Source organism: Leguminivora glycinivorella, chromosome 1 (genome assembly GCF_023078275.1).
Source record: "Leguminivora glycinivorella isolate SPB_JAAS2020 chromosome 1, LegGlyc_1.1, whole genome shotgun sequence".
In the NCBI taxonomy this organism is placed as follows: Eukaryota; Metazoa; Arthropoda; class Insecta; order Lepidoptera; family Tortricidae; genus Leguminivora; species Leguminivora glycinivorella.
Genome location: NC_062971.1, coordinates 22,095,097 through 22,121,073, shown reverse-complemented (window position 1 = coordinate 22,121,073; position 25,977 = coordinate 22,095,097). Strand labels below are relative to the sequence as shown.

The following is a 25,977-nucleotide window of genomic DNA, read 5'->3' as shown; positions in this document are numbered from 1 at the left end:
ACGGCACAAATATTGTATTGTATTGTGTACCAGAAATATATCGTCACTACTTTTAAAAAAAACTTGTATCTTCGTCTGTCAATGAAAAGAAAATTGTAGTAAGTATGTATGGAATGCATATAGACTTACTGCGTTTTAACTTTGAGGAACAGCGTGAGATACGAGATTTTTTAAAAGTAGTGACGATACGACTATTTTGAAGAGGGCGCTGTTTAGGGTTGTAAATAGAAAAACAACCAAATGTTTTTTTTCAGAATTGTGAAAAAAAACATGAAAAAAAACCGAGCACCATGGTTTTTTTTCTAAATATGGTTTTTTTTTCAGATGAACAAATAATACGACAATAACGGTTTTTCGTGAGTTGTAACGTGTTTCAATAACAATAACGTACATTTTAATTCAATTAACATTCAGTATACAAACGTTTATTGGGGAATCCCCGATGCTGCGTGTAGCGTGGAGAGGCGGTGGTGTTTCCAACAGTAAATTGTGATAACTACCAACTACAGATTTCGTAAATGTTACTTTTATAAGATCAGAAATTAAAGTTATTTGATTAAATTCGTTTAATAGTTAACATTAAGTCTAAAAAACCGTATAAAAGTATTAACTACTTTGCAAATTTTGAGATTTCGTACTTTAGAAAAAAAACATACTCCAGAAAAAAACTGTTTTTTTTTTCACGGTTTTTTTTCATGTTTTTTTTCAAGCCAGAAAAAAAAACCGTTTTTTTGCAACCCTAGCGCTGTTATTCTGATGTATGCGGTGACAGTTCAGTATTGTATGAAGAAAATAGTTCTAATGAAATTCCGCAATATGGCGCGTAGTCAATCTTTAAAGAGAATCGGTCATCATTTTATCTTAAAATTTTCTAATTTCACCGTTTCCCCGCCATGCGACGTACTGCGGGACAGACTCTAGTTTAGCTGGAATCCTTGGAATGGTGCCAAATTTATTCCACGTTGTTTCACGACGTGTATTTTCAGGTAAGTCAAGGTGTGTTAGTCATTTACCGTTATATCGACGTGAAATTATGTTAATAGGAAACTCTATGGAAAGGTTATACATTTATTATTATTCAAATATGCTAAAATATTAGACTGGAGATTCCGCTAAACTACAAACAACTCTCCTGATTTTTTTTAACAAAAAAAAACCATTGATACATACTTACATACAGAATATATTTTACTTCTCGTGTGTTGAAAAACTCGCCAAGTTCAGGATTCTATTCTCGAACCATTCGTTTCGCTCGTGGTTCAACTATGGAATCCTTTCACTTGCTCGTTGTTCAATTCCACTCTCGGCGTTAGAATACAACTTTGCACCCTTGTTTAATAACTATTTCATTTATTAGAGCTTTGGCACCACATCGAAAATGATAACTTGTACATTCATAAAAAAATCATTTCCCTTAATTTATATAAATTAATTAAATTATAACCCTTTCATAAGTTTCTACGCTAACTCTATGTATAGGTTACGTATAGGGTAAAAAGACGTTTTGGTTGGCATTGATATTTTTTATTCGATACATGTTAAAGATAGACAATTTCCGTCAAGCGCAAATAGTTAAAAAAACCCGGCCAAGTGCGAGTCGGACTCGCCCACCGAGGGTTCCGACCACACTTTCACTTTAAATCTCATGTAAATCTAAAGACTTCACTAGAAGTATTTATGTACTAATGACCATTATTGTGTATAGCGCCATCTCTCGGTGAATTCGCAAACTAATTTTCGCGACCTGTATATAGTATGATGGTTTTTCGGGGATTATTCTTTATAATGCTAACTGATTTCGACAGTTTTTACTTTATTTGAAAGAAGATATTTTACTTAAAATCTCTTATTAATTTGAAGTACGATTTACACCCGCAAGAGTGATTAAATTGCAAGTTAAACTTGAAAAGTTTTTTGCAAATAAAAATCCAAGATACAGACACGGCATTATTTTTCCTGTAATATTTAGCATAAAATCAATGTTAGGTAAAATTTTCAAAATTTTTAATAGTAAACTTCGGAGATAAGGGTGGGCGGAACGGTATTTTTTTAACATTTTCCTTCAATATTCTTTTTTTTTTCCACAACAAAAAAGTTATAAAAAATAGTTTTGATATGTACAATTTGAGCTCTTTTTAACGATACCCCATTTGCCCTAGTATCTTGACATTTACAGGTTGCCCCCCTTTCATAATGGCTATTTTCTATACTTAATATTAATTTAAAAAAAAATGCTTTTATTTGGTAGAGGTTAACAAGTTACATAATTTTATTATTCCAAATTTCAAGTCGATAGCATAAGTAGTTCTCGAGATATTTAGAAATGTGACAGACGGACAGAGTCGCACCATAAGGGTTCCTTTTGTACTTTTTTGGTACGGAACCCTAAAAAGTACAATAAGTATTTAGTTTCAGTTATACGCTTGTAAAAATCTTAATTGAAAGAGAGACGTTTGGCATCGAAACAGATATCATCCTCCTCCTTGCGTTATCCCGGCATTTGCCACGGCTCGTGGGAGCCTGGGGTCCGCTTTGACAACTAATCTCAAGATTTGGCGTAGGCACTAGTTTTACGAAAGCGACTGCCATCTGACCTTCCAACCCGAAGGCACAGTATAATAAAGAGTACTATCGTACTGCCGAAGGCCTAGCTACGCCTTATTGGGATTAGTCCGGTTTTCTCACGATGTTTCCTACACCGAAAAGCGGCTGGCAAATATCAAACAACGTTTCGCACATAAGTTCCGAAAAACTCATTGGCACGAGCCGGTGTTCGAACCCGCGACCTCCGGATCGAAAGTCGCACAATCTTACCGCTAGGCCACCAGCTCTTTTTGCTGGTCAAGTGGTCACAATTTTGTCATTACGAAAAGGCGCGAAATGCTAATTTTGTATGGCAGATAAAAACTCGCGGCTACATTTTTTAAATTTGCTCCTTTTTAGGGCACCGTACCAAAAACGTACAAAAGGAACCCTTATGGTGCCGCTCTGTCCGTCTGTCTGTCTGTCTGTCTGTCTGTCTGTCTGTCTGTCTGTCCGTCTGTCACATCTCGAGAACAATTATGCTATCGATATGAAATTTGGAATAGATATGAACATTGTTAACCTGTACAAATAGAAAGTGTTCTTTTTTTTAACCGACTTCAAAAAAGGAGGAGGTTCTCAATTCGACTGAATTTTTTTATTTTTTTTTTTTATTTTTTTTTGTATGTATGTTACTCGATATCTCCGAGAATCGTGGACCGATTTACAAAATTTTTTTTTGATCGAACCGGTATAACCCCGAGATGGTCCCATTGGCACCAAGTCAGGGTCTGATGATGGGATCCTGGAGAAATCGAGGGAACTCTTCAAATGTTATAGGCACATGTAATGTTTTTAGTCTATTTTTCAAAGGTACACCAGTATTTACGTCTGATGGTAATAATTTTATGTGGCTGAGCTGATGATGGAAGGTCAACTCCTCAATGGTTAGGAGTTAAAGGATAATTCTTTCACTACTGTACATGTATTCGGACTGATACATATAATATCACTAGGAACCACTAAAAATCAACTGAGCTGATGATGGAAGGTCAACTCCTCAATGGTTAGGAGTTAAAGGATAATTCTTTCACTACTGTACATGTATTCGGACTGATACATATAATATCACTAGGAACCACTAAAAATCAACAAATAAATAAACTTTTTAACAAAAAATAAAACCGCCTTCAAAAATAAGCGCGTTACAAAACACGGAGAAACTAAAAAGCCAAAAATAATAAACCTTTCAATTTAGATTTCTTATCGTATTGCAATAAGCTAAACATCCAAATTATAAACAAATCAATTATTTTTGGAGTCGGTACCAGCCTGTGTATGGTTGGGTGGGGCAAACAGGCAATAGCAAGGCGACGAACAGGTCTGGTACCGACTACAAAAATAATTGATTTGTTTATAATTTGGATGTTTAGCTTATTGCAATACGATAAGAAATCTGAATTGAAAGGTTTATTATTTTTGGCTTTTTAGTTTCTCCGTGTTTTGTAACGCGCTTATTTTTGAAGGCGGTTTTATTTTTTGTTAAAAAGTTTATTTTTAATTTATTAATATTTATTATAGAAAGTGGCCAAAATGAAAGCCCGGGGGTCAAACTGTATGTCAAGTGACTGTCAAGAGGGAAATCGTTAGAAAGAGCTCAAACTTTACATATAAAATCTATTTGTAATATTTTTTTGTTGTGGAAAAAAATCGTGTTTTGAGGAAAATGTAAAAAAATACCGTCCCCGTCCCCCTTATCTACGAAGTTTACTAATCAAAAATTTTTTTTTAAACATGGCTATTATAGTAAATATTACAGGAAAAATCAAATCGTACACGTATCTTGAAAACTTTTTATTTATTTAAAAACCTATTAAATTTACATTTTCAATTTAACCACCCTTGCGGTGTTTATTTTACCTGTAATTTCTACAGAATAACAATGAAAATACCAGCTTTCAAATAAAGTAAAAATTGTTAAAATCGGTTCACGAAATAAATAATCTTATCCCATAAAAATCATCTTCCATACTTTAGCTCTCGCACATTAGTATTTACTTAATTTGCCGATGGATGTCGCTGTACGTTGAACGCTCATTCCCTACATCGCATTTTTCTTGCTATAATGGGGTCGGGTCAGTAGCGGCCTTACGACATGTCGCAAACTGTTGAATTTCTTTGGACGTTGTCTAATAATATAATTGTAAATTAAATATTACTTGTTATAGTTTTCATGGCTGTGGGAAATTGAGTCTTGAGGGATTTAGTCAAGTTTGTAGAGTTATATGAATAACATTGATGATTCAACTATTGAAAGTTTATACGGAACCCTCGGCGGGCGAGTCCGACTCGCACTTGGCCGGTTTTTTTTCTGATATGCGTCGGGGCTTTGGCTTAAAATACTTAAATTCTTTATTAATTTTACATAATTGTATGTATTTTGAAAATTACTTTGAATATTTTGTTTTGTCGTTTGTCGTCGTAATTCTAATTAAATACAATGGTAAACTAGTTAAGATATTTTATACAATTAAACTTCACTGTTGGCGCCTTCGAGAGAACAAAACAGGATTATCTATAATTAGAGAGCCAGATTGTTTACACAGCCAAGGTATTTGATAGTGTTCATTCGCTGTTAAATTTTCTTTTATATATTTTACAAAGTGTATTTATTAAGTTACTTATTGAAGTCATAACTAGGTCAAATTAAGCGCGATAATTTTTAAAATACCTAACATTATTTTCAGTACAGATGGTGTTTTTTTACGCACTAGTGCGAGAAGTGGTTCATTATATGTCAGGTCGAAACTTCGGAGGGCCATCTGTACTGAAAAACGTCGTACGATACACGTGCCAAAAGGAAATTCGTAACTCGTGTCGATTTAAAACACTCCCTTTGGTCTTGTTTTAATTTATCGCCGCTCGTTTCGAACTTCCTTTTTTTCGCACTTGTATCGTAATGTACAATACTAAACATGATACTTTTCCTACATAAATTTTACTCTTTCGGTATGATATAATGGAAACAAGTATTTTAAAAAATCAGGTACCTGCCAAATTGGACGTCCAGGCATTTTGAAAAATGTTACAAATCACCGCACACACAAATGTTTACACGCACTAATTTCAGGAAAATCCCACTAGATGGCTCTCTCACCAAAGTTGAGGACTAAATAAGCGGTAGCGCGCGAAAATAACCTGTTATATACGGGGAAAAGCGGGTGTGTAAATAAACCGGCGCGCTAACGGATTGAACGCAGAGTTGTTGAAAATACACCCTTACTGGTCATAAAAGATATTGAGTTGTTACAGTTACAGAAATATACGTGACTAACATCGGGCTTGCATTCTACGAGTAAGAAGTACTTTTCCTACTCTTTTTCGCTCCAAATCAATAAGGTATGAACGGAAATCATGTGAGTGGGTTTAAGCTTATTCAAAAATATAATTAGGTATATTTGAAAGTAAAGAGCGAACTTCTTATGGAATAGATAGGCTACCTTATTATATGCATCATCTTTAATCAACGCGTTATGCGGTAAGAAATAATCGAGTGAAGTAAGAATATAAAATGTGAGTGCATATATCGCACTTCATTATAAATTACGAGTGATGCTCTTAATGTTGATGCAAAATTGGATTACTCAAACTCCGCTAATTTTAGATTACCGCCGGATTCTGTGGCATTTAGGACGAGGTTGCTCGGATCGGTTTATTATAAACACACTTTCCTTTTTAAAAATTAGGACGGGTGCAGACAGGGTAAGAAAAACCAAATGAGTCACCAGAAAAAGTTGTATTGAAAAATGCATTGATGGATAGGCATTGTTAGTCGTGACGTTGCACTCGTTATACTACATATAAAGTGACTTATTTGTATTAGTATGTGACGGATTCTGAACGGTATACACGTTCAAAGCGACACCTCTGTTAATTAGCATGATAAACTGCATCGAACTACTTCTGCATTCTGCATTCCTTGTCCAGAAGTTCCTGGTACAACGAGTCGTTGGCCGACTTTTCCAAACGGGTTATCTCGATAGAACGAAGCGGTCATGACCGGGGGCCTATTTCCTTATTAGTAGATACAAATTTTAATATTACCGATAGAATATTAGACATTAGTTTGGAAAATCATTTCACAGTAGTTTTAAAAATATTCAAGGAGTACCTACCTAGCTGACACCTTACAGAATTTTATCAAATGCCTATCTGTAGGGTAGATCTAACATTGCTAAACATTGCCAAATCTTTATACGTGGTCCTTCTCTTACTGTGATAATGGTTGCATTTGTTAAATTATGTTTTTCTAATGAAATTCGATTATTTGCATTTGTTTCTGTAGTACAATGAAAATATGCGCAAAATATGAGTCTACGAAGGTCGGGCCAGTGACCGAGAAACGATCAGTGACCCAGAGAAGGGTGCTCGAAGGGGATAGGGCCCCTTTGGTGTCGCTCACAAAAGGAACGAGCACTAAGGCCGCATGAACGTGAAGAGGTGAGCTGCATGTATGCACTTTGCACCGAATGATGACGTCACCCGCTTTGCGTTGCATTGTTTGCTGCACCAATCGAGAAGTCATTAATGTCATATTCAGAATGAATGCAAACTAAACAAGCTACCTACATTGCGTTTTTTAGGTGGACTTTTTCACTAGTCGAATTAGCTATATTTTGGGACTTGGATAATAAAGTACGTAATTCATAATTTAAGAGCCACTCACGTAAATTGTGAATAACATGTTATTACAAACACAAGCAATGAGCTGTTGGTCAAAAATAAAAGGGTCGTTATTCTCTTCCAAGATATAAATAACATTTGTTTTTGAACATTAGTAGTTGTTGAGTCACTTTCTGACATTGGGAAGTGACGTCTGTCCATCCTACTCATTATCACGTAAGTAGGGTTCTAAACAAATACCCGACAACAATGAAGCCATCATTTATTTTTAATTAAAAAACTGACAAATAAAGTGTATTTACAAGTAAACCTTTCAAACTATTCAGTTTTCTTTTAAAAAGTATTTTATTAAAAAGAAACTCATAAAAGTTCGTCACGCAATTAAAAATTGATTATTTTTACTAAAAACTTATAACGTATCATAATATTTTATGGAGCACAAGTATTTTTTTAGAACCCAACTTAAGTTTTTAGGAGTAGGCCAGAATTTAGGAAACATTTGTCTGGAAACCGCATCATAACCGATTCTACTGGGAAGAATATATGTAGGCAAGGTAAGGGTAAGATGAAAAGCCGCCTATACTGCTTCGTTATACAGAACATATTCCATCTTATCCCCCAAGAAAAACCTTTCAAAACCCCCGACTAACCTTAATGATTTTGTACGGAACCCTTGAGTGACCGGCTCACCTTGGCCTTATGCATGTTTGTTTTTCGTAATTCATTGTAGCTTGACCTACGTGTAGAAAGACATTCACCGACTTATGTCGCTCGTTTGGAATTGGATACTTGTTGTAGTTCAAGGAAAGGAAATGTAGAGATGGTCACTGGACAGAATAATGTCTATGACATATATTAACTGTAACAATTAAAGCGTTAAATATATGTACAGGTCCTATTTCTATGGTAACAAAAGAGGGCTACGATATCTATAATATATGGCGCTTTGGCCGTCGCATAATATTTGGTGCTGACTGTACCAAATTGCAGGCCAGCATGCATCGGGCTCAGCTTCGAGTGGCGTGAGGAGCACTGGTGAAAAAAGTCCAGTCGTGATGTCTTTCAGTCATTAAATAATTGTAGCAATGAGCTTGGACATGTTGTTATGAGGGAGAAGACTTTTTATAATTCAACCCAATATATATCCAAATAAAGCTGACTTAACTAAAATTGTCCAATACCATACAAAAGCGGATAAGTTGGTATTTTTCAAAATAAACGTTTTTGGGCTCATTCTTCTCAGAATCACGAGCTGATTCGATCCCGACGATAAAAAAATGTGTCTCTTTTCCATACAAAATTCGTGTTATATTCGTAATACGTCACGCTCGTAGTAAGTTCATGCTAAAATCATGACGTAAAGGAAAAAAAATGAGGACACATTTTCTTATCATCAGGATCGAATCAGCTCGTGATTCTGAGAAGAATGAGCCCAAACACGTCCAGATCTGGTGAAATTCGATATTCGAGATTTATTTTGAAAAACTTTTTTCTTTTCTTCCCCGTGGATGTCGTAGAAGTCGACTGTGAGATGTGGGTTAAATTGTGGCGTAGGCGAGAGGCTGGCAACCTGTCACTGCAATGTCACAATTTGGATTTCTTTCAACCCCTTTTTGCCAAGAGTGGCACTGAATGAAACTCAGTAGTTCATGTGCTCTGCCTACCCCTTTATGGGATACAGGCGTGATTATATGTATGTATGTATGTATTTTGAGAAACGCCCAGTTATGTTTTCTCTATTTTCACTTGTATTGTATGGCGTTTACTTTGGTGTCTATATTCCACCATTGCACTTGTTACCTAGTATTAGTATTAGGTGAATATTTCTGTCATCGCAGTCATGCTAGTGGAAAAAGCTTTCAGCTTTACTACACACTCGTGGTTCAAGGTAGCAAGGTAAGAATAGCTCTTGACTCAGCCGCCTAAAATAACACAAGTTCCAGCGGTTTCCTTCGCAAAACGATATCCGTCTGTCAGCCATCGGCCCTTCAATAATGTTGCGCAATTTTAATAGTTATTTGTTATACAAGGGGGCAAAGTTGTATTTTAACGCCGACTGTGGAATTGAAAAACGAGTAAGTGAAAGGATTCTATAGTTGAACCACGAGCGAAGCGAGTGGTTTGAAAACAGAATCCTGAACTTGCGAGTTTTTTAACACACAAGAAGTAAAATACATTTGCACCCGAGTGTAACACAAAACTTTTCCCCTCACTATAGCGAGATTAGCGAGGAAACTACAACGCAAAAAAATGCGTTTATCATTGCTTTTAGTAGTTCCACAGGTGGTAAATCATCTTTATTACTAGATTCACCTACTTTTATCAACTTTTTATCCACTAGTGGGTAAAGTAATTTGACCTTGAATAAAGTCAAATTAACTGCTTTAAAATTGATAAAAGTGGGTGAATCTAATAATAAAGATGATTTACCACCTGTGGAACTACTGGAAGCAGTGATTAAACTCCTCGCTATAGCGAGGGGAAAAGTTTTGTGTTACACTCGGGTGCAAATGTATTTTACTTCTCGTGTGTTAAAAAACTCGCAAGTTCAGGATTCTATTCTCGAACCACTCGCTTCGCTCGTGGTTCAACTATAGAATCCTTTCACTTGCTCGTTTTTCAATTCCACACTCGGCGTTAAAATACAACTTTGCCCCCTTGTATAACAAATAACTATAACCATGAAAATTTATAAACATTCAGTAAAATCAAGGCATTGTTTGTTTTAGAATGTAGAGAGATATTAGTAGATACTCATTAGTGGCACATCTGTAGTAAAAAGATAATTTTAACCGGGTTACAAAATGTTACAAAGTATTGACGACCGGTCTGGCGCAGTCGGTAGTGACCCTGCCTGCTGCGCCGCGGTCTCGGGTTCGAATCCCGGTAAGGGCATTTATTTGTGATGAGCACAGATATTTGTTCCTGAGTCATGGATGTTTTCTATGTATATGTACCCACAACACAACAGGCTTGTGTAGTACATGTACTAATAGTACAAAAGACACGATTCCCTGCTTTGTACTAGACCGAACTACGCCCAAATGATTCTGCTCTCTAGTACATTTAGTACACTCACACACGCGCAACAAAATGAGAGCGAAAGGAGCGAAGTGCCAGAAGTGACAATGACAGCAAAGCGATCCGTGTGATCCGACGGCAACCGAACTAGAACCGACTGATTCTGATTACGAGCGAGCGTTAATACGCTCAATTTGTCTCTCGCTCTCTCGATGTACTACTGTACTAAATGTCCTAAAAGAACGAACTAGTACACTTCGGAGGTCGTACTAGTTGGGAGCGATCTTTTCAGTGAACGAGCAGGCACAACTCTACAACACAAGCCTTCTTGAGCTTACCGTGGGATTCAGTCAATCTGTGTAAGAATGTGTTTATATTTATTTATTACATCAAAATAGGTATCTCGAAAACCAGGACATTTTCATAATGTCCTAACACCACTTTTCGTTTTGGCGTTGGTTTTTTTTACGGAGTAGGCAGCAAATGAGCAGACGAGCCGCCTGATGGGAAGCAGTCATCGCCGCCCATGGACATAAGCAACATCAGGGGAGTCACTTATGCGTTGCCGACCTTTGAGAACCCTAAATACCTGCTTCTTGAAGAACCCCATGTCATAGCGCAAGGGGAACACCGAAGGTAGCTCATTCCACAACTTGCATGTTCTGGGCAAAAACGAGCGAGAGGCCCGTTTGTTCTTTGTTTGCCAAGTGTCCAGAAAGTGAGGATGAACTTTGTTTCTTTGGCGGGAGGTGCGGTGATAAAAGCGCGACGGTGGCACCAGGTCAAAAAGTTCTTCAGAACACTCCCCGTTGTAGACGGTAGAACAACCGGACGGACGGACGGTGGTTTTTAGGGACACCCGGTATATGAACATATTAATGTTCAAATCTGGCCTTACACTTACAGAAATTTATTATTGTGTTAGGGTCTCCCCAAACCTATCGACGCGGAATCAGCTTTCGTCGACCAAAAATCGCTTGTCAGTATGACCACAGAATATATAATAGTACGTGCGTAGCCGAATTGCATTTCTCCGACGCCAGACGAAAACGAAACGCCGCGCAAGTTAGTCTAGCTCTGTCGCGCCAATACGCACGAGCGATAGAGATAGATACCTACGAGCGTTTCGTTTCGTGAGCGTTTCGTGAGCGTTTGTGCCATTCGGCTACGCACCCTGGTATGACATGAACATGCATCTGCATGCGTTCAGCGACGCCGACGCGTAAGCGTCTTCATATTAACTAGCGACAACTGGTGGGCTAGAGCCGATTCCGCGTCGATAGATTTCAGGAAACCCTTAGAGCGTGCGCAGACAGAGAGCGGTCTGGAGTTCTGCGTTCCGCGTTCAGAGTTCTGCGTTCTTTAGAATGTACCGAGTCTGTAGCAACAACGCACACAGCGGGCAGTCTGCCCGCGGCGGTCAAAGCGGAACGCCGCGTTCTAGCGTTCTTTTCCCGCCGAGAAAGAGAACGCCGGAACGCGGGGTTGTCTGAGGTTGCAAACACAGAAAAAATAATGAATTGGTTAGGAAGAGGAAAGATTTCTGAGGTCGAATCTACGGATAGTACACGACGAAATGCTGTTATGTTTTTTTATCCTTAATAAATAATTACAATGCCCTAAAATTACAGCCAGCCTTTATTTTTTCTCAATTAATGAAACTATTCATCGACATGCGAATAGAAATATCGAATCGCTGTTCATATGTAAGGAGAATTTAATAGGTGGAATTTTTGAGCAATAATTTTTCATAGGAAAACGAACTTTTCAGTGACATTTTGCATGTACAAAGACACAAACGAAACTAGAACGCGAGAATTTGAACGCCGCCTGTGTGCGTTGGAACTCTCGAGCGGTCAACGGTCACCAGAACTCTGACAGAACGCAGACCGCTGTCTGTCTGCGCACGCTCTTAAAAAGGGACGAAGAATCATGTGAAATTGGAATTAGCAACGAATATCCAAACAATAGTAAAACATTTTTTTTATGGGATAGGAGGCAAACGAGCAGATAGGTCGCCTGATGGTAAGCGATCACCGCCGCCCATGGACACCTGAAACACCAGAGGTGTTGGAGGTGCGTTGCCGGCCTTTAAGATGGGTGTACGCTCTTTTCTTGAAGATTTGAAGGTCGTATCGGTCCGGAAATACCGCAGGCGACAATTCATTCCACAGTTTAGCTGTGCGGGGCAGGAAGTTTCTGGAGAAACGCACAGTTGAGGACTGCCAGCCATCTAAATGATGACGATGGAAATGTTGTCGCGTCGATAAGGTGTCAGTGACCTTAGCATTTTTTTACTTATCGGAACTGGAATTTTTATTCCCATTTTATGAGGGATCAAAGCGGCAATTTTCTGTTTAAGCACTTTATGTTGTTAGTATAAATTAAATATAGTGACTGTATTTTAAGTATAATTTCGTCATTATGTATTGTGCTGTGAAAAGCTATAGGTGTCACATGTTAGCATAATTATTTCCACATTGGCTGTGTACCCTCACTATACTCATTCTTTGCTTCGTATAAAAAGGTTACTTGGCTGGGGACATAAACATTTTTTAACGTTTGGAGCGATAATTTTCGAAAATATTAACAATGTCAAAAAAATATTTTCGTAAACCCCTATTTATTTTATCACATCATAATACATATATCACACATAAGGTTGAAATGAAAAAAAAAATCACTCCCCACTTTACGTGTACCCCAATAAAAAAAAATCCTTTTTATTTTACCACTTTGTCGGCGTGGTTGATATTGGTACGAAACTTCAGCTTTTTAGTGCTAACACTGCTAACAGTCACAGAGATTATCCGCGGACGGACGGACAAACATGGCGAAACTATCAGGGTTCCTAATTGACTACGGAACCCTAAAAAGATACCGACCAATTGAGATCCTCCTCCTTTTCTTCGTCGGTTAAAAATGATAATTGTATAGGTATTGTATAGGTAGAAGATTTAAAAGGGTTTTGCTGAGCCTATTTTATTTAATATAAAAGGTTTAGTACAAAAACTTTATTGCTATTGATAATAATTGATACTTTTTATAGCCTGACAAGATTTTATTTGACCCTGAAAGAGTGTCACTACAAACCGCTTTCATATGGCAATAATGTGCGGACGTCATATATAATGGGGACAGCGTGTACGGGAAGCATGGTCGCGCGATAGACGATAAAATAGCAGGCCGTCCCTATAGCACTATTAGTAAGTGCGATAGGGACGGCCTGATATTTTATCGTCTATCGCGCGACTATGCTTCCCGTGCTGGTTTCGCGTTAATATTTGTAGAAAATGAAAACAGGGTTTTAGAGAATCAAAGATTAATAAGCAAGGCAAGGCAATCAAAGATTAAATACTCGCTACTTGTTTCCGCACAGCCAAATCCATGAATCTTGTGCCTTTATCGAAGTCGTCGATGTTTATTTTCTTGGTTGGTTGTTTTATACTGGTGTCAATGATGTAACGGCCTTCTTATTTCTATAAATATTTTTCACGGCAGAGCTTGAAAAATATTGTTAGTAGACACCTTAAATAAGAACAAAAAATATATTAAGCTAAATTTAAACCAAATAATCAGTACAGGAGAACCGCACTATAAATTGTCAGTACCGGACATGTCAACAACCGATTTCGGAACATTGTTATCGAAATACTGTGAAATCCTTCATCTTTTTTGTTGTTAGTAATTTATCACCTTAAGTATAATTATTTTCACTTTTTTAAATATTATTTTGGGCAAATTTGCGATGAAACCGTTAGAAAATTGAAAATATTTACTTCTCGTTTAAGTACATCACTGACATTCAATGACTTTTGACGACGGGTGTTAAATATTAATCCTTGCCAGTAAAAGAAATTAGTTCAGCTGAAAATCCGCAACGTGGCGAGGGTCAAATAAAAACTTGTCTGGCTATAAAAATATACAAAAATATTTTGTTCAAATTAGGTAACTACTGAATACTCTACTAATATGTATTACTCTATCCTACCAATCTCCGCCTCAGAAGAAAAAAGAACAGCGAACGAAAACGGTATCCAAAACGGTGAAATTATCATAATTAAATTCATCTTGGTCGTACCGCACGATGTATTTCGCGCAAGCGGAGTTTTCTTAGTATTTTCTTACTCTATGGCAATGGTAGTCATCAAGCACGCGCTTGCTTCTTTGGTCGAGTGGCGCCATTCGGTAGAGAATGGAACGTTCGGAACGTGGGCGTCCCGCTGGTGGAGAATCTGGAGCAGGCAGTTACGATCGCCAAGTACTAGGGTATCATAGAATGCAAAGAGGTATTTTACGCATTTTGATTTTAACGCCATCTACTAACAAATAGCCGAACTTTTATCTCATAGCGTTAAACGATACTGTTATCTCTTTCTCGGGGTAATGCTTTTTCTTTTTCTATTTGATACTGATGTCGTATGTTGAAGCGAATACGAAAGAAATTGGTCAGATCAATCCGTGTTGAAGCTTTGCTAGTTAAATACTATGATATGTCAATCAGTGCTTATGCTATTCATCCACAGATGTCGCCACCATAAACTTTCATAATTACTATGCTCATGATCAACCACTACATCTCTGTGGCAGCTTATAAATTGCTTAACTATGTGAATATAGTTAGAATTTTTTGTAATTACGAGTACCTCAGTAATCTCAGTATATCCATTTTTTTCACATTCCAGAACTTACGAGGATACCTAGTGCTTACTGAGGATGATTTACATACATAATACATATAATCACGCCTGTATCCCATAAAGGGGTAGGCAGAGCACATGAACTACTAAATTTCAGTGCCAATCTTGGCAAAAAGGGGTTGAAAGAAATACAAATTGTGACATTGCAGTGACAGGTTGAGGTTGCCAGCCTCTCGCCTACGCCACAATTTAACCTACATATATCCCACAGTCGACTTCTACAACACCCACGGGAAGAAAGGGGGTGGTGAAATTCTTCACCTGTCACCACACGGGGGACAATGATTTAATTTTTTAATTGAATGTATACGGAGGAAGCGGTTGAGGAAAACCAAGCTAGTAATTTTAAAACTAGTGGTACCACTCGTTTTCGATTCTGTTGTTCTGTTAGTACAATTTAAATCGTTAGTAGTGGAGGTATTATTGAACGAATTTCACGAAATCGAATGGCCGAGATTCAAAAATCGGCCCCCTGGACAGTGTGGGATATTGATAGAGACATGGATGGAAAAGACATGCTAAGACGAATTCAAATAAATATAAGGGCAAACAAATGATATAATATATGCTGATGATGATTTATAGGTAAGTATCAGAATGTGAATAAAACAATTAGTTTCGTTTGCTAACATGTTATGTTTACTGTACTTATGTATTTTATTTAAATACACAGAGAAAATGTGCAAAATAAATAAACACAATTTGGTGGCCACATTCGGTGACTGATAAATTATTTCAAGAAAGCACATTTTTTTATGATATATTAATTATCCAGTGATTGCTAATAGGTAATTAGTGAGATCAGACTTATAATAAGAATTATACATTATTTTGGTACTATTTATTGCACATTATTGAAAGTGTTACTTTCTGTTTAAATGCTACTACTTAACATAATTATATTAAAACATTTAATGCACCTATCAATACCTATACTAAATATAATACATGTTACATATTTTATGTATAGGTGAAGCTTATTGCTTGAGAACACGTATTGAGTTATTTACATTAATCAATAAGTTTGTCATTTTACAGTTAAATAAATACAGTCATTCCTTGAAATTGAGTTACTTTGAGATTTACAAGAAAACTTATTTTTTGTTTAAACTATGAATGAACAGTGGAAAAAACGAAACCAATTCATAGAGGACAGTCGTAGGTACCTATTCCTTCTTCAAGCCTCCAGAGCATTCTTTGATTTTCGTCTTAACATTAAGGCTCTATACTAATTCGTATCCTTCATTAAAACTTGGATCTATCTCATCACTGTCGAAGGCTTCAACCTGTTTTTGACAAGGCTCCTTCTGCGCGAGCAATCTGTCACATTCGTTCAACTTCCCATGCAATACTTCATACACGTGCGTCATGGACGCCACCTTTTCTTTACACGACGGGTCAGTTTCTATAGCGAAGAGTCTAGAATCCAATAACTTGATCGCAGCTACAATGTAATTTCTTAATGTTTTCGTCTTATGCTCGCTACTTATGTGGTCCAAAAACGCGCACACTTGCCTTTCCCCACATAAAAGCACGTCGACGTCGTATGCCAGAGGTGAGTGTTGTCTGTGAAGGTATGCTATCAGTCTCTTAGCGTAGCGCCGATAAGTTCTGTAGGCCTTTCGTTTTCGAGCTCCAAGCGTTCTTCCCATGGTCATAGATTTCTTCATATTGTCTATTACAGCTTTGTAGCCCGCGTCTATTTTGGAGTCAAATATGTCATGTAAACGGGTCTCGACCGGCTGAAGTTCATACGGGGCTGGAGAGGGTGGAAGAGACGGAGATGACGGCGGTGGCGACGGTGGTAAGGGATTGGTTCTAGTATTTTCTTCTTCACTGGACTCGCTTGATGCTCTGCGTTCAGCTTGCGTCGTTTCTGGTACTGTATAAGGTCGAGGCCGAGTTCTGGGTCGCTGAACTCTAGTTGGTCTAGGAGCAGTTCTAGCGTTATAAGCGGTGAGAACGTTAGCGTCTTGTTCCGTTAACGGGCGTGATCTTTGTGTCGCTGCCAAAGGAATAATCCGAATTTTGACCAGTGCGTAGCTCTGTTGTATCTTTGCCCTTATCCTAGGGTCTTCGTAATCGCTTCCCCAAAGATCTCTGATAGCAGATTCTTTGAGATATCGTACTTGACACAGTTCTCCATTAAAAAAACGTTTTCTCTGCTGTTCGTTGAGAGCATCGCGTTCCGCGCCTGTCAGACCGTGGATTTTTGTCAGATGATCAGGAAGTTTGCCGTAAGTGAAGCGGGCGCAGTTTTCTATGGGACAAGGTATGTTCGCGTGGTTTTGTTTCTTCGTACGTGGTGGAGCTGGTCGCGCAGCCATTTTTAGAGACCTGTAACAATAAAAAGTAGACTTAGTTATACCAAATGTCGTCATGTTACTTGATGTCCTAATTACTTTTTAAATTTTCTGTTTAGGTATGTTTATTCGGAAAGAGACCAGAAAGAGACTCTTCTCTTCCACAACTCTTTTGTGGATTGGATGGGGCGCTATACAGATTCTAACGTCACAACATTCAATGGAAAGGAAAAAAGGCATGGTAAAACTATTTTATTTTACCTTCATCGAATTAATCTGTCAGAAATGAAGTTTTTATGATAGTTCAGTAAAAATATGTGAAATAATAGTTAAATATCTTTCTTTTAAACAATTCAATATAAAATAAAGTTACGCACGTATTTGCCATAAAATACATTTACCTAAAGTTTAGTGAGTATGAAGTGAAAGTACAGAGTTATACATTTAATGTTATGAGTATAATACTTAAACGGAAAAATAACGTAAGTAATAAAAGAAACAAATAAATCGAAGTACCTTATAGCAGGAATGAGAAGTCATGGATTCATATAGTTCATCCAGGCCGATGAGAGTATGTAGTGAATACATTCATTCGAATAAAACACAATAATAATATGGGATCGACAGATCCCATTCATCTCTAACAGAAGTCCTATTCTCAAATAGGACCTCCAGAAGGCTAGACAACACAAATGTTTTCACAAGTCCAGTTAATTTATTTAGAGGGTGTTTATTGACGCGAGGGTGGCTGTCCGAGTATAATAATTGTGTTGACGGAGCCCCGGGGCTGTTTGTGGAGCCCGGGCCTCTTGTCCTACGGTTAATTTATTGAAAACAATACGGTCTTGCGACGGCCGGCCGAGTACTCTCAGTGTCTTGGCTTCTAAAGTTGTTTTAGTGTAGAATTGCAGGACAGTGGATACACAGTTGGTCTCTAACAGACCATAAGACGGGCCGGTTACTTTGATATCTATCTAGTAGTTTTGTTTGAGCAGTTGCACCTAGATGCAAATTGCAGATGCATATGACTTACGTCTGACGACTTACGTTATGACTTACTTTACATATGTGTCTTCTTCGTTAATGTTTCGTTTTTCTTAATAACTAAATTAATAATTTATTTTTTATCATATTTATCACTAAGATTATAACCCTAAAAGGTATGTTTAAAACTAAACATATTATACCCGTGTGGTGACGGGTTAAGAATTTCACCACCCCCTTTCTTCCCGTGGGTGTCGTAGAAGGCGACTGTGGGATATGGGTTAAATTGTGGCGTAGGCGAGAGGCTGGCAACCTGTCACTGCAATGTCACAATTTCGTTTTCTGTCAACCCCTTATTTGCTAAGAGTGGCACTGAAACTTGAGTAGTTTCATGTGCTCTGCCTACCCCTTCATGGGATACAGGCGTGATTGTATGTATGTATGTATGTATGTACATATTATATTTTATATATTTCACGTTTGCAATCTAAAATTATCTACTTATTTCTAGTTTAAATGTCAAGATACTGGCTGCAGTCTAAATTTAGCTGCTAATGATGTTCACTGCGCCCTTGCCGTACACCTGAGGCCAAAATTCTTCATCATCTACCGTGGACGAAGGTCAAACTTCATGGATGTTAAGGTCAGTGGCGATCTCTTAGTGCGTTTTCACATTATCCGATCCGATATTGGAAGTAGGAAGGATTTCAAAGGAAAAAATCAAAGATTGAGGCGTAAATATATGGGATATCGGTCCGACATCCGATGTCGGATCGGATAATGTGAAAACGCACTTATTGGTTTATTTATGGCTCAAGTACTGACGAATGTTATTAGTATTCCATTTTGTATACTTACTTTATCATAATTCTTAGATTTCAAACATAAAATTAGTCCTTTTAAACATTACAAAAACTTAATTTATAAAATAAAACAAAAATTCCTTGTCGCTTGTCGCACTATGAAACTGGGTTATTTATTGCATTCAAACGTATAGCCATCTTATAAGTCTTATAACTTTGAAATTACAACAAAATAAAATAAATACTTATATCTCACGAGCTTGCCAATGCCAATATTTTAATTGTTGCGTAGATTGCTTATTGGCAGGGGCGGCTCACTCCGCGATTCTATCGCCGCGCTACAAGTACATGCTGGCGGCCGCGAGTTCGCGGCCTAATCAGGGGTGGCGCGCGTTCTCGCGGAACGCACGTTCGCACTTTCTATTGTTACTTTACGTTGCGAATTTTTTTTAAGGTTCATATGCGTTGTCCTCGTGTGGAATGGCTAATAATGTTTACTTAAATAAATATCTTGAATAAAATAAATACCATCGGACATTTTTACACATATCTACTATTGATTAAGTCCCCCGGAAAGGTTCAATAAGGCTTGTGATGATGGAACTTAAACAAAAATATATAAATACTTTATATATACCTAGAAAGTACCCAAGACCTGAATATAATAGTATAACATTTTATTGAGTATTAATTTGTTTTAATCCATAGGCAACCCTATCGCCGAACGACGCGCACGTGCGGCTCATTTCTTTGTTAGAATTTTGTAGGCATTTAAAAAGGCGGCATGTCGCGAACATCAAAGTAGTGGGCCTTCTGTACTTGTACTATTATATATTCTGTGTTATTGGTCTAATTGTTTTCACTATATTATTCACTAGCTTTTTCCCGCGGCTTCGCTCACGTTACAAAGAGACAAAAAGTAGCCCATGTCACTCTCCATCCCTTCAACTCTCTACTCAAAAAATCACGTCAAATCGTCGCTCCGTGAAAGACGGACAAACAAACAGACACACACACTTTCCCATTTATAATGTTAGTATGGATTAATACAATTTTATTATCTATTGTTGTAGTCATAAAGTTGAAATAATCTCTTATTAAAATTGTTCTTCGGTTAAATAGCGTCCGTTGATTACTTATTTATATTAAACCAAAAACCAATCAAACCGCCCTAATGTGAAAACGCTTTCTTAGCCAAAATTTATTAGAAGTTGCCAGGATGTAAAATGAAACAATGGCTATAGGCGAGGGTCTGATTGAGCTAATATTTATTTTGCAAATTAGCTTGTATTGCGTCGTCTTGGCCGCTCGCGATTATAAATAATATAAATTAAACGATTCTCTGGGGATTCTGCGGCCGACGATAGATTTTGTTACTGTTTAGATAAAATATTAAATGTTGTTCTGTTCTATCGTTTTAATATAGTTATTTAATTGGAGTTTGTGAAATATTAATTTAAATAACCGTCACACTCGTTTTTACATCACTTAAAATAAATTAGATACTTATATAATACCTACATATGATACAGAAAAATGTTCATGGGAATAAAATGTTAATACAATTAGAGCCAAAAACTGTTTGCATCAAAATTAAACAATAACAATGTCTAGACATGATGAGCTCGACAAAATATAACATGAAAACTGTCTAACTTGCTTTACAAACTTATAGAAATGGACAAATTACCAAAAGTGAATTATGCGTCATTGAAGAGCTCCGTGCTGATAACCCTCTACAGTTGTACTTCATAACATGTTGTGACTTTTAGATATTAAATGCTGGATTTGTTGCTGTAAATGGTCTTTTTAGGTGAGTTCCTGATTTCAAAAGAAAGAAATTCTTGATTCGGGTTAAGCCTTAATTTTGCAGAAAACACCGAAGGATATCAGCTCATAAACGTCTTGGTCATTTCTCGACAGATTTTCAATATGGTATGTCCCTCCTGAGAATGGATTAAGTAACTTTCAGAAAAATACCAAATTTCATTGAACTCTGTTAATGCAGATAATCGATAACAATTTTTGTGTTCTTGTATGTTACTTTTCAATATTAAAATCAGCAATATTCCAAAATTAACAATACCTGGCCCCGTAGCCGAATGGCATTTCTCCGACGCCAAACGAAAGCGATACGCCGCTGGCTCTGTCGCGCCAATACGCAAGCGCGATAGAGATAGATATCTACTAGCGCTTCGTTTCGTGAGCGTTTCGTGAGCGATTGTGCCATTCGGCTAGCCACCCTGAAGGGTTACAAGATCATTTGCACAAACGAAGTAACTAATAAACCAAAGATTACCAAACTCGTGTAACATGCTAATCTTTATGACAGAAGTGTCACGGAAATATTAAGGCAAAACTCCCCTTTCGCGGGCCGAAGTGGCGGGCTTGAATAAATAACTAATTTACATATTTAATAACAGGTATCGTAGCAGATTCAATTGTTTAAGCCGTGAATTATAAATCCGTGCCGCGAACGCTTATTACCCTCTGGCTTTGTTTTAATCAAATATTCAGATCTATTCTTTAATTAGCTCTGTGTAAACAAACTTTGAAAAGTATACCTGACGTTTTTGAAGGATTGTTATTAGATTTAATTTTAGTAAGTGTATTAAAATTCTGTAACATGTGTCTGTAGAAGTAGGTCTACATTGAATTATTTACGCCTGTACCCATTTAACTTGACAGGTATATGGGGGAATATATGAAAAACTGCTTACATTAATAGTAACCGTCAATATTGATACCCGACCAAGCGAAAGATTATTATAATATTGGTAGAATCTTGAGCGTTGCGAGGGTTTCAAGGCAAGAAGGTTAAACAAACTTAGCCACCGAGTGAAAACAATTTGAAACACAAAAATTTTCACCACACAAGCACGAACAAAATTCTGACTACAAATCATAAAACTAAATGAAATCCATCAATTTATTCAGTATTTATGATTCCAAATCATCAAGACATAGAGTTAAAAATTTTATGAAATTACTTTGCAGTCTTGTGGATCAAATGCGATTTTGCTATCTGTTTTCGAATAGCAAAGAGAGCCTTTACCAGTTGAGGTGGTGAAAAAGATTCATTTCATACAAAACATCTAATCTTGCGCGAATGCCCCACGGAGCCTAGGTTGGCCAACAACAAATAGACCACGTGACGTCAAAGGGGGAGGGGGGGGGGACTTGGGCAAGAAGCTGGATCCGCGCATGCATCTAATCTTTTTTCTTGATGTCTTTAAACGGTCAAATACGTATTAACCAGTAACGGAATTTATGAGGTATCTAATCTAAAGTCACTTTTAGTCATGTTTGTGCTCCGGAGGTGAGGCATTGGGGGTGTGGTTCACATCTTGCACACGAGGACCAAGCGGGATTGCTCCAACTTTGTAAACTATTGGTTTTATTCAATTGTTGATATTAATTGTCGTTGTGTCCGAGTCGATTTTAAGACATTTTTGCAATTTTAGAAAAAAATATTAAGGTACAGGGTGGCTAGCCGAATGGCACAATCGCTCACGAAACGCTCACGAAACGAAGCGCTAGTAGATATCTATCTCTATCGCGCTTGCGTATTGGCGCGACAGAGCCAGCGGCGTATCGCTTTCGTTTGGCGTCGGAGAAATGCCATTCGGCTACGGGGCCAGGTCCTGACTGCGGGATACTAATCTCTTACGTTACATATAATCGAAATATTTTCCATGATTAACACTAAATAACTGTGCCATGTGTGTCAACTGAATACTTGTTAACTACTAATTAAAAGGTAAATAATGCTAAAAGAATAACATAAATACATAAACATGTAAAAAGCAATACATACTACATAACAACCATACTAGTACATGTAAGAGCAAACGATTAAAAAAAATGCCAAACTTATTTAAGTTTAATCCATACTAATATTATAAATGGGAAAGTGTGTGTGTCTGTTTCTTTGTCCGTCTTTCACAGCAAAATGGAGCGACGAATTGACGTGATTTTTTAAGTAGAGGTAATTGAAGGGATGGAGAGTGACATAGGCTATTTTCTGCCTCTTTCTAACCCCCCACTTCCCTAAAATGAGGGTGGAAGTTTGTATGGACCATTTTTCGAAATTAACGTGAGCGAAGCCGCGGGCAAAAGCTATTAGTTAACAAAAAACCGTTCTATGCGTTACAAAAACAGACTTTTACTTCCAGCGTCAAAATTGAAGATGTTTTCAACTGGTCCCTTTGTCATGTCAATAAAAATATATAATAAATTGCCAGACAAAATAAAAGAGGAAACTACTGAAACAGCGTTTCTCCGCAAACTGAAAAATTTACTAATTAGCAAATGTTATTATACTTTAAGTGAATATTTAAATGATGAATTTAGCGATATTTAGAAATATTATAGCAATGTACAAATTTATACTTAAGTCTAATTATAAGTGCCTTTCTCACTATATCTTGCTGCGCCCAACAGGGTACATAATGCGATCTGTATAAATATTATATGCCAACTGTGTAACCATTATGTGCAATAAATGATTGAGTATTGAGTATTGAGTAGTTTAGGAATAAAATCTAGTACCTATCCTAGTAATGAGGAAATATAATCGTTCACTGTAAAAAGCGATTATATTTTCTCATTTAACCTCCGCCTGCTCGAAATCACCGGGGTTGGGGTAAGGGTAGGGTAATGCAAATAAACAAGGGTTGTAAACAACGATGCAGCGGGGAAATGTAGCTAGTTGTTGGCGATCAATGAGGGCCAATAAACGGAGGTATGGGGTTGTGTTTCTGTTTTTAAGTAAATGTAGAGAAACAAATATTTGGGTACCATCTCAGAGATTGAAAAACGTTACGTAATTACGTGTAATGCACGATTTACTCATTTTCTTAAAATACTTTTTTACAAGCTTTTTTTTATTCAACTTGCCCTGTTAGTATGTTAGTTTGGGTCAAAATGTAATAGAAGCTAAATTTGACCCACTTCCCGGTTTCTGATTGAGCTGAAATTTTGCACACATATTAAATCATGTGACAATATTATGGTATCATGAAGCTGATCTGATTTTGGAGCAGGAAGGTGGTCATAGGAACTCAGTTATGAAATGTCGTATCCCCATCGAGTAAGGGGTAGAAACGTCTCGGAAAGCAGTAGATGATTGTTGAAAGAAAGGTAGAGTCGGTGATAACAACTTGAGCCAAAAATGATTTTTTTGCAACTTGAGCCAAAAATGATTTTTTAAGCTTAATTCGAATTAGTCTCGTCTATTGTCAAGAGCACAGAACTTAATTTAGACAGAAGAAACAAATTCATATATTTGTATAGGGGCCGAGCGTGTCAAATTTTGTACTGAAGTTGATTCTTGCCTGTAATTTTAAATATGTCTCAGGCTCTTGATTGTTCATAATTTTTGTGTTGTTGCAATTGAATATCACGTAACGAGGCATTTTTTATGTTTTGGTTGACTTCAACTTACAAAAATTGACGCCCGAAAGCTGCAAGCTGCGAGTAAAGACGGACAACTCAGTGGATTTCACTGAGTTCATTTGACACGCTAAGTAGATACGTTTGCTTGATCTATGGTATATATGACATCTGTGGTCAAGAGTCAAGATAATGCTACATTACGAAACGAGTGCGGAAAAGAGGAAACTTGAAATGAGTCGCAATAAATTATCTTATAACACGACCGAATTTAAATCGACATGATGAGTTACATGTGGCATCTTAAAGTTTCGACATAAGCAAGAAAACGACTAATTACTTCGCGCTCTAGTGCGATAAAATAACAGCATCTGTACTGTAAAATAATATTATTATATTTATTATTTTTAAACACATATATGTAGAGACGATTCTTTACACAGGCAAACTATGTGTCCCGTTAGTATTAGTACGTGATTTTCTCAGAGTACGTACATAATTTTGTCGACAGCGAATAGAAATGCAGCCCCTCTAGCACAACTTGGCTTGTCGCGCGCGAGTCCATACTAGAAGTCGCGCTTGATGTATGGACTCGCGCGCGACAAGGCAGGTTGTGCTAAATGTGCTGGACATCTTTTTTATCTTATAAAATTAATATAAAGTACCCAAAGAGTTCTGTTTAGAATCGAGAAAACTATACTGGCTTTTAATTTTTTTGTGTTCACTTCTAAATTATTATTTTTATTAAGTTGTATTGCACTTTCGGATTTTCAGAGAATTACACGAAATTACGAGTAACTATTAATCGTTTTGTTAGTAATTTGTTACGTTTTTTATATTATCAGGTGATGTTTTCTATGGTAATGATTTGAAGTGACGATCTAAACGATAAATAAATTATTATTTGAGAAATAAAAAATATATGTAATATTACCTACTCAAATTTGTGTTTGTTCAATTAAGTATATTAGTTTCGAAAGATTTGATTTAAAATAATTATATTTTTAAAACTAATTTATCCTTGCATGTTTCTATGTGGCATCGCAAAATACTGGGCCAAAAAGTAACAATTTCTTTAACCCTCTGCTAACACACCAAATGTCTCTATTCTATCATGTAATATAATTCATAAATAAATAACAACAATATTATCTATAAAGAAAATCAAAAGGTTACTCACCAAAAATCTATCGCAGAGAAACAAAGTTTCGCGTTGTTGACGACCGTAAACACGTTGTTGTTATTTATGTTTTCCTGGTACACAAGCGCAGACGAGCGGCCTCCGAAGCTGCCGTCACTCTACTGCCGTTACGTAACGAAATCCTGGCGAAATTCCGTGTGCGATTTCCACGCATTTTCTCGCCCATCCCACCATTCTAAGAAGACCTCCACCCCCTCTTTCACATTCATCTTCTTCTATACATTCTTAAGGGACCCGCGAACACATCGAAAGTTCATCTTACACTGGATGAATCTTGATTTTGCGAATGCTCCACAAGCCTGTCGTTGCACTTCGGAAAACGTCGGCTGAAACCGGAGACAGGCTCCTCCTCCTGCTAGGATTTT

The 25,977-nt window shown here is 37.1% G+C and overlaps 2 protein-coding genes across 2 annotated transcripts in view; both read right to left on the bottom strand.

The window, feature by feature from the left end:
* LOC125232286 (muscle-specific protein 20-like) overlaps window positions 1-5,724 on the bottom strand; it is a 32,817-nt gene extending 27,093 nt beyond the window's left edge. The window contains exon 1 of the mRNA XM_048137928.1: window positions 5,574-5,724. Within this exon, the coding sequence (XP_047993885.1) occupies window positions 5,574-5,597 (24 nt within the window). The 5' untranslated portion in view covers window positions 5,598-5,724. The remainder of the gene's footprint in view (window positions 1-5,573) is intronic.
* A 9,828-nt stretch (window positions 5,725-15,552) lies between these two features.
* LOC125230254 lies at window positions 15,553-25,697 on the bottom strand. Its single transcript, XM_048135364.1, has 2 exons — window positions 25,592-25,697; window positions 15,553-17,264 (listed from the first exon to the last, which is right to left on the bottom strand). Exon 2 carries the CDS (start codon window positions 17,252-17,254, stop codon window positions 16,151-16,153), a length of 1,104 nt encoding a protein of 367 aa, XP_047991321.1. The 5' UTR covers window positions 17,255-17,264; window positions 25,592-25,697; the 3' UTR covers window positions 15,553-16,150.
* Window positions 25,698-25,977: the final 280 nt, after the last annotated feature.

Bases quoted from the DNA above. Each gene is read 5' to 3' on its own strand.
- LOC125230254 (XM_048135364.1), bottom strand. From the start codon at position 17,254: ATGGCTGCGCGACCAGCTCCACCACGTACGAAGAAACAAAACCACGCG.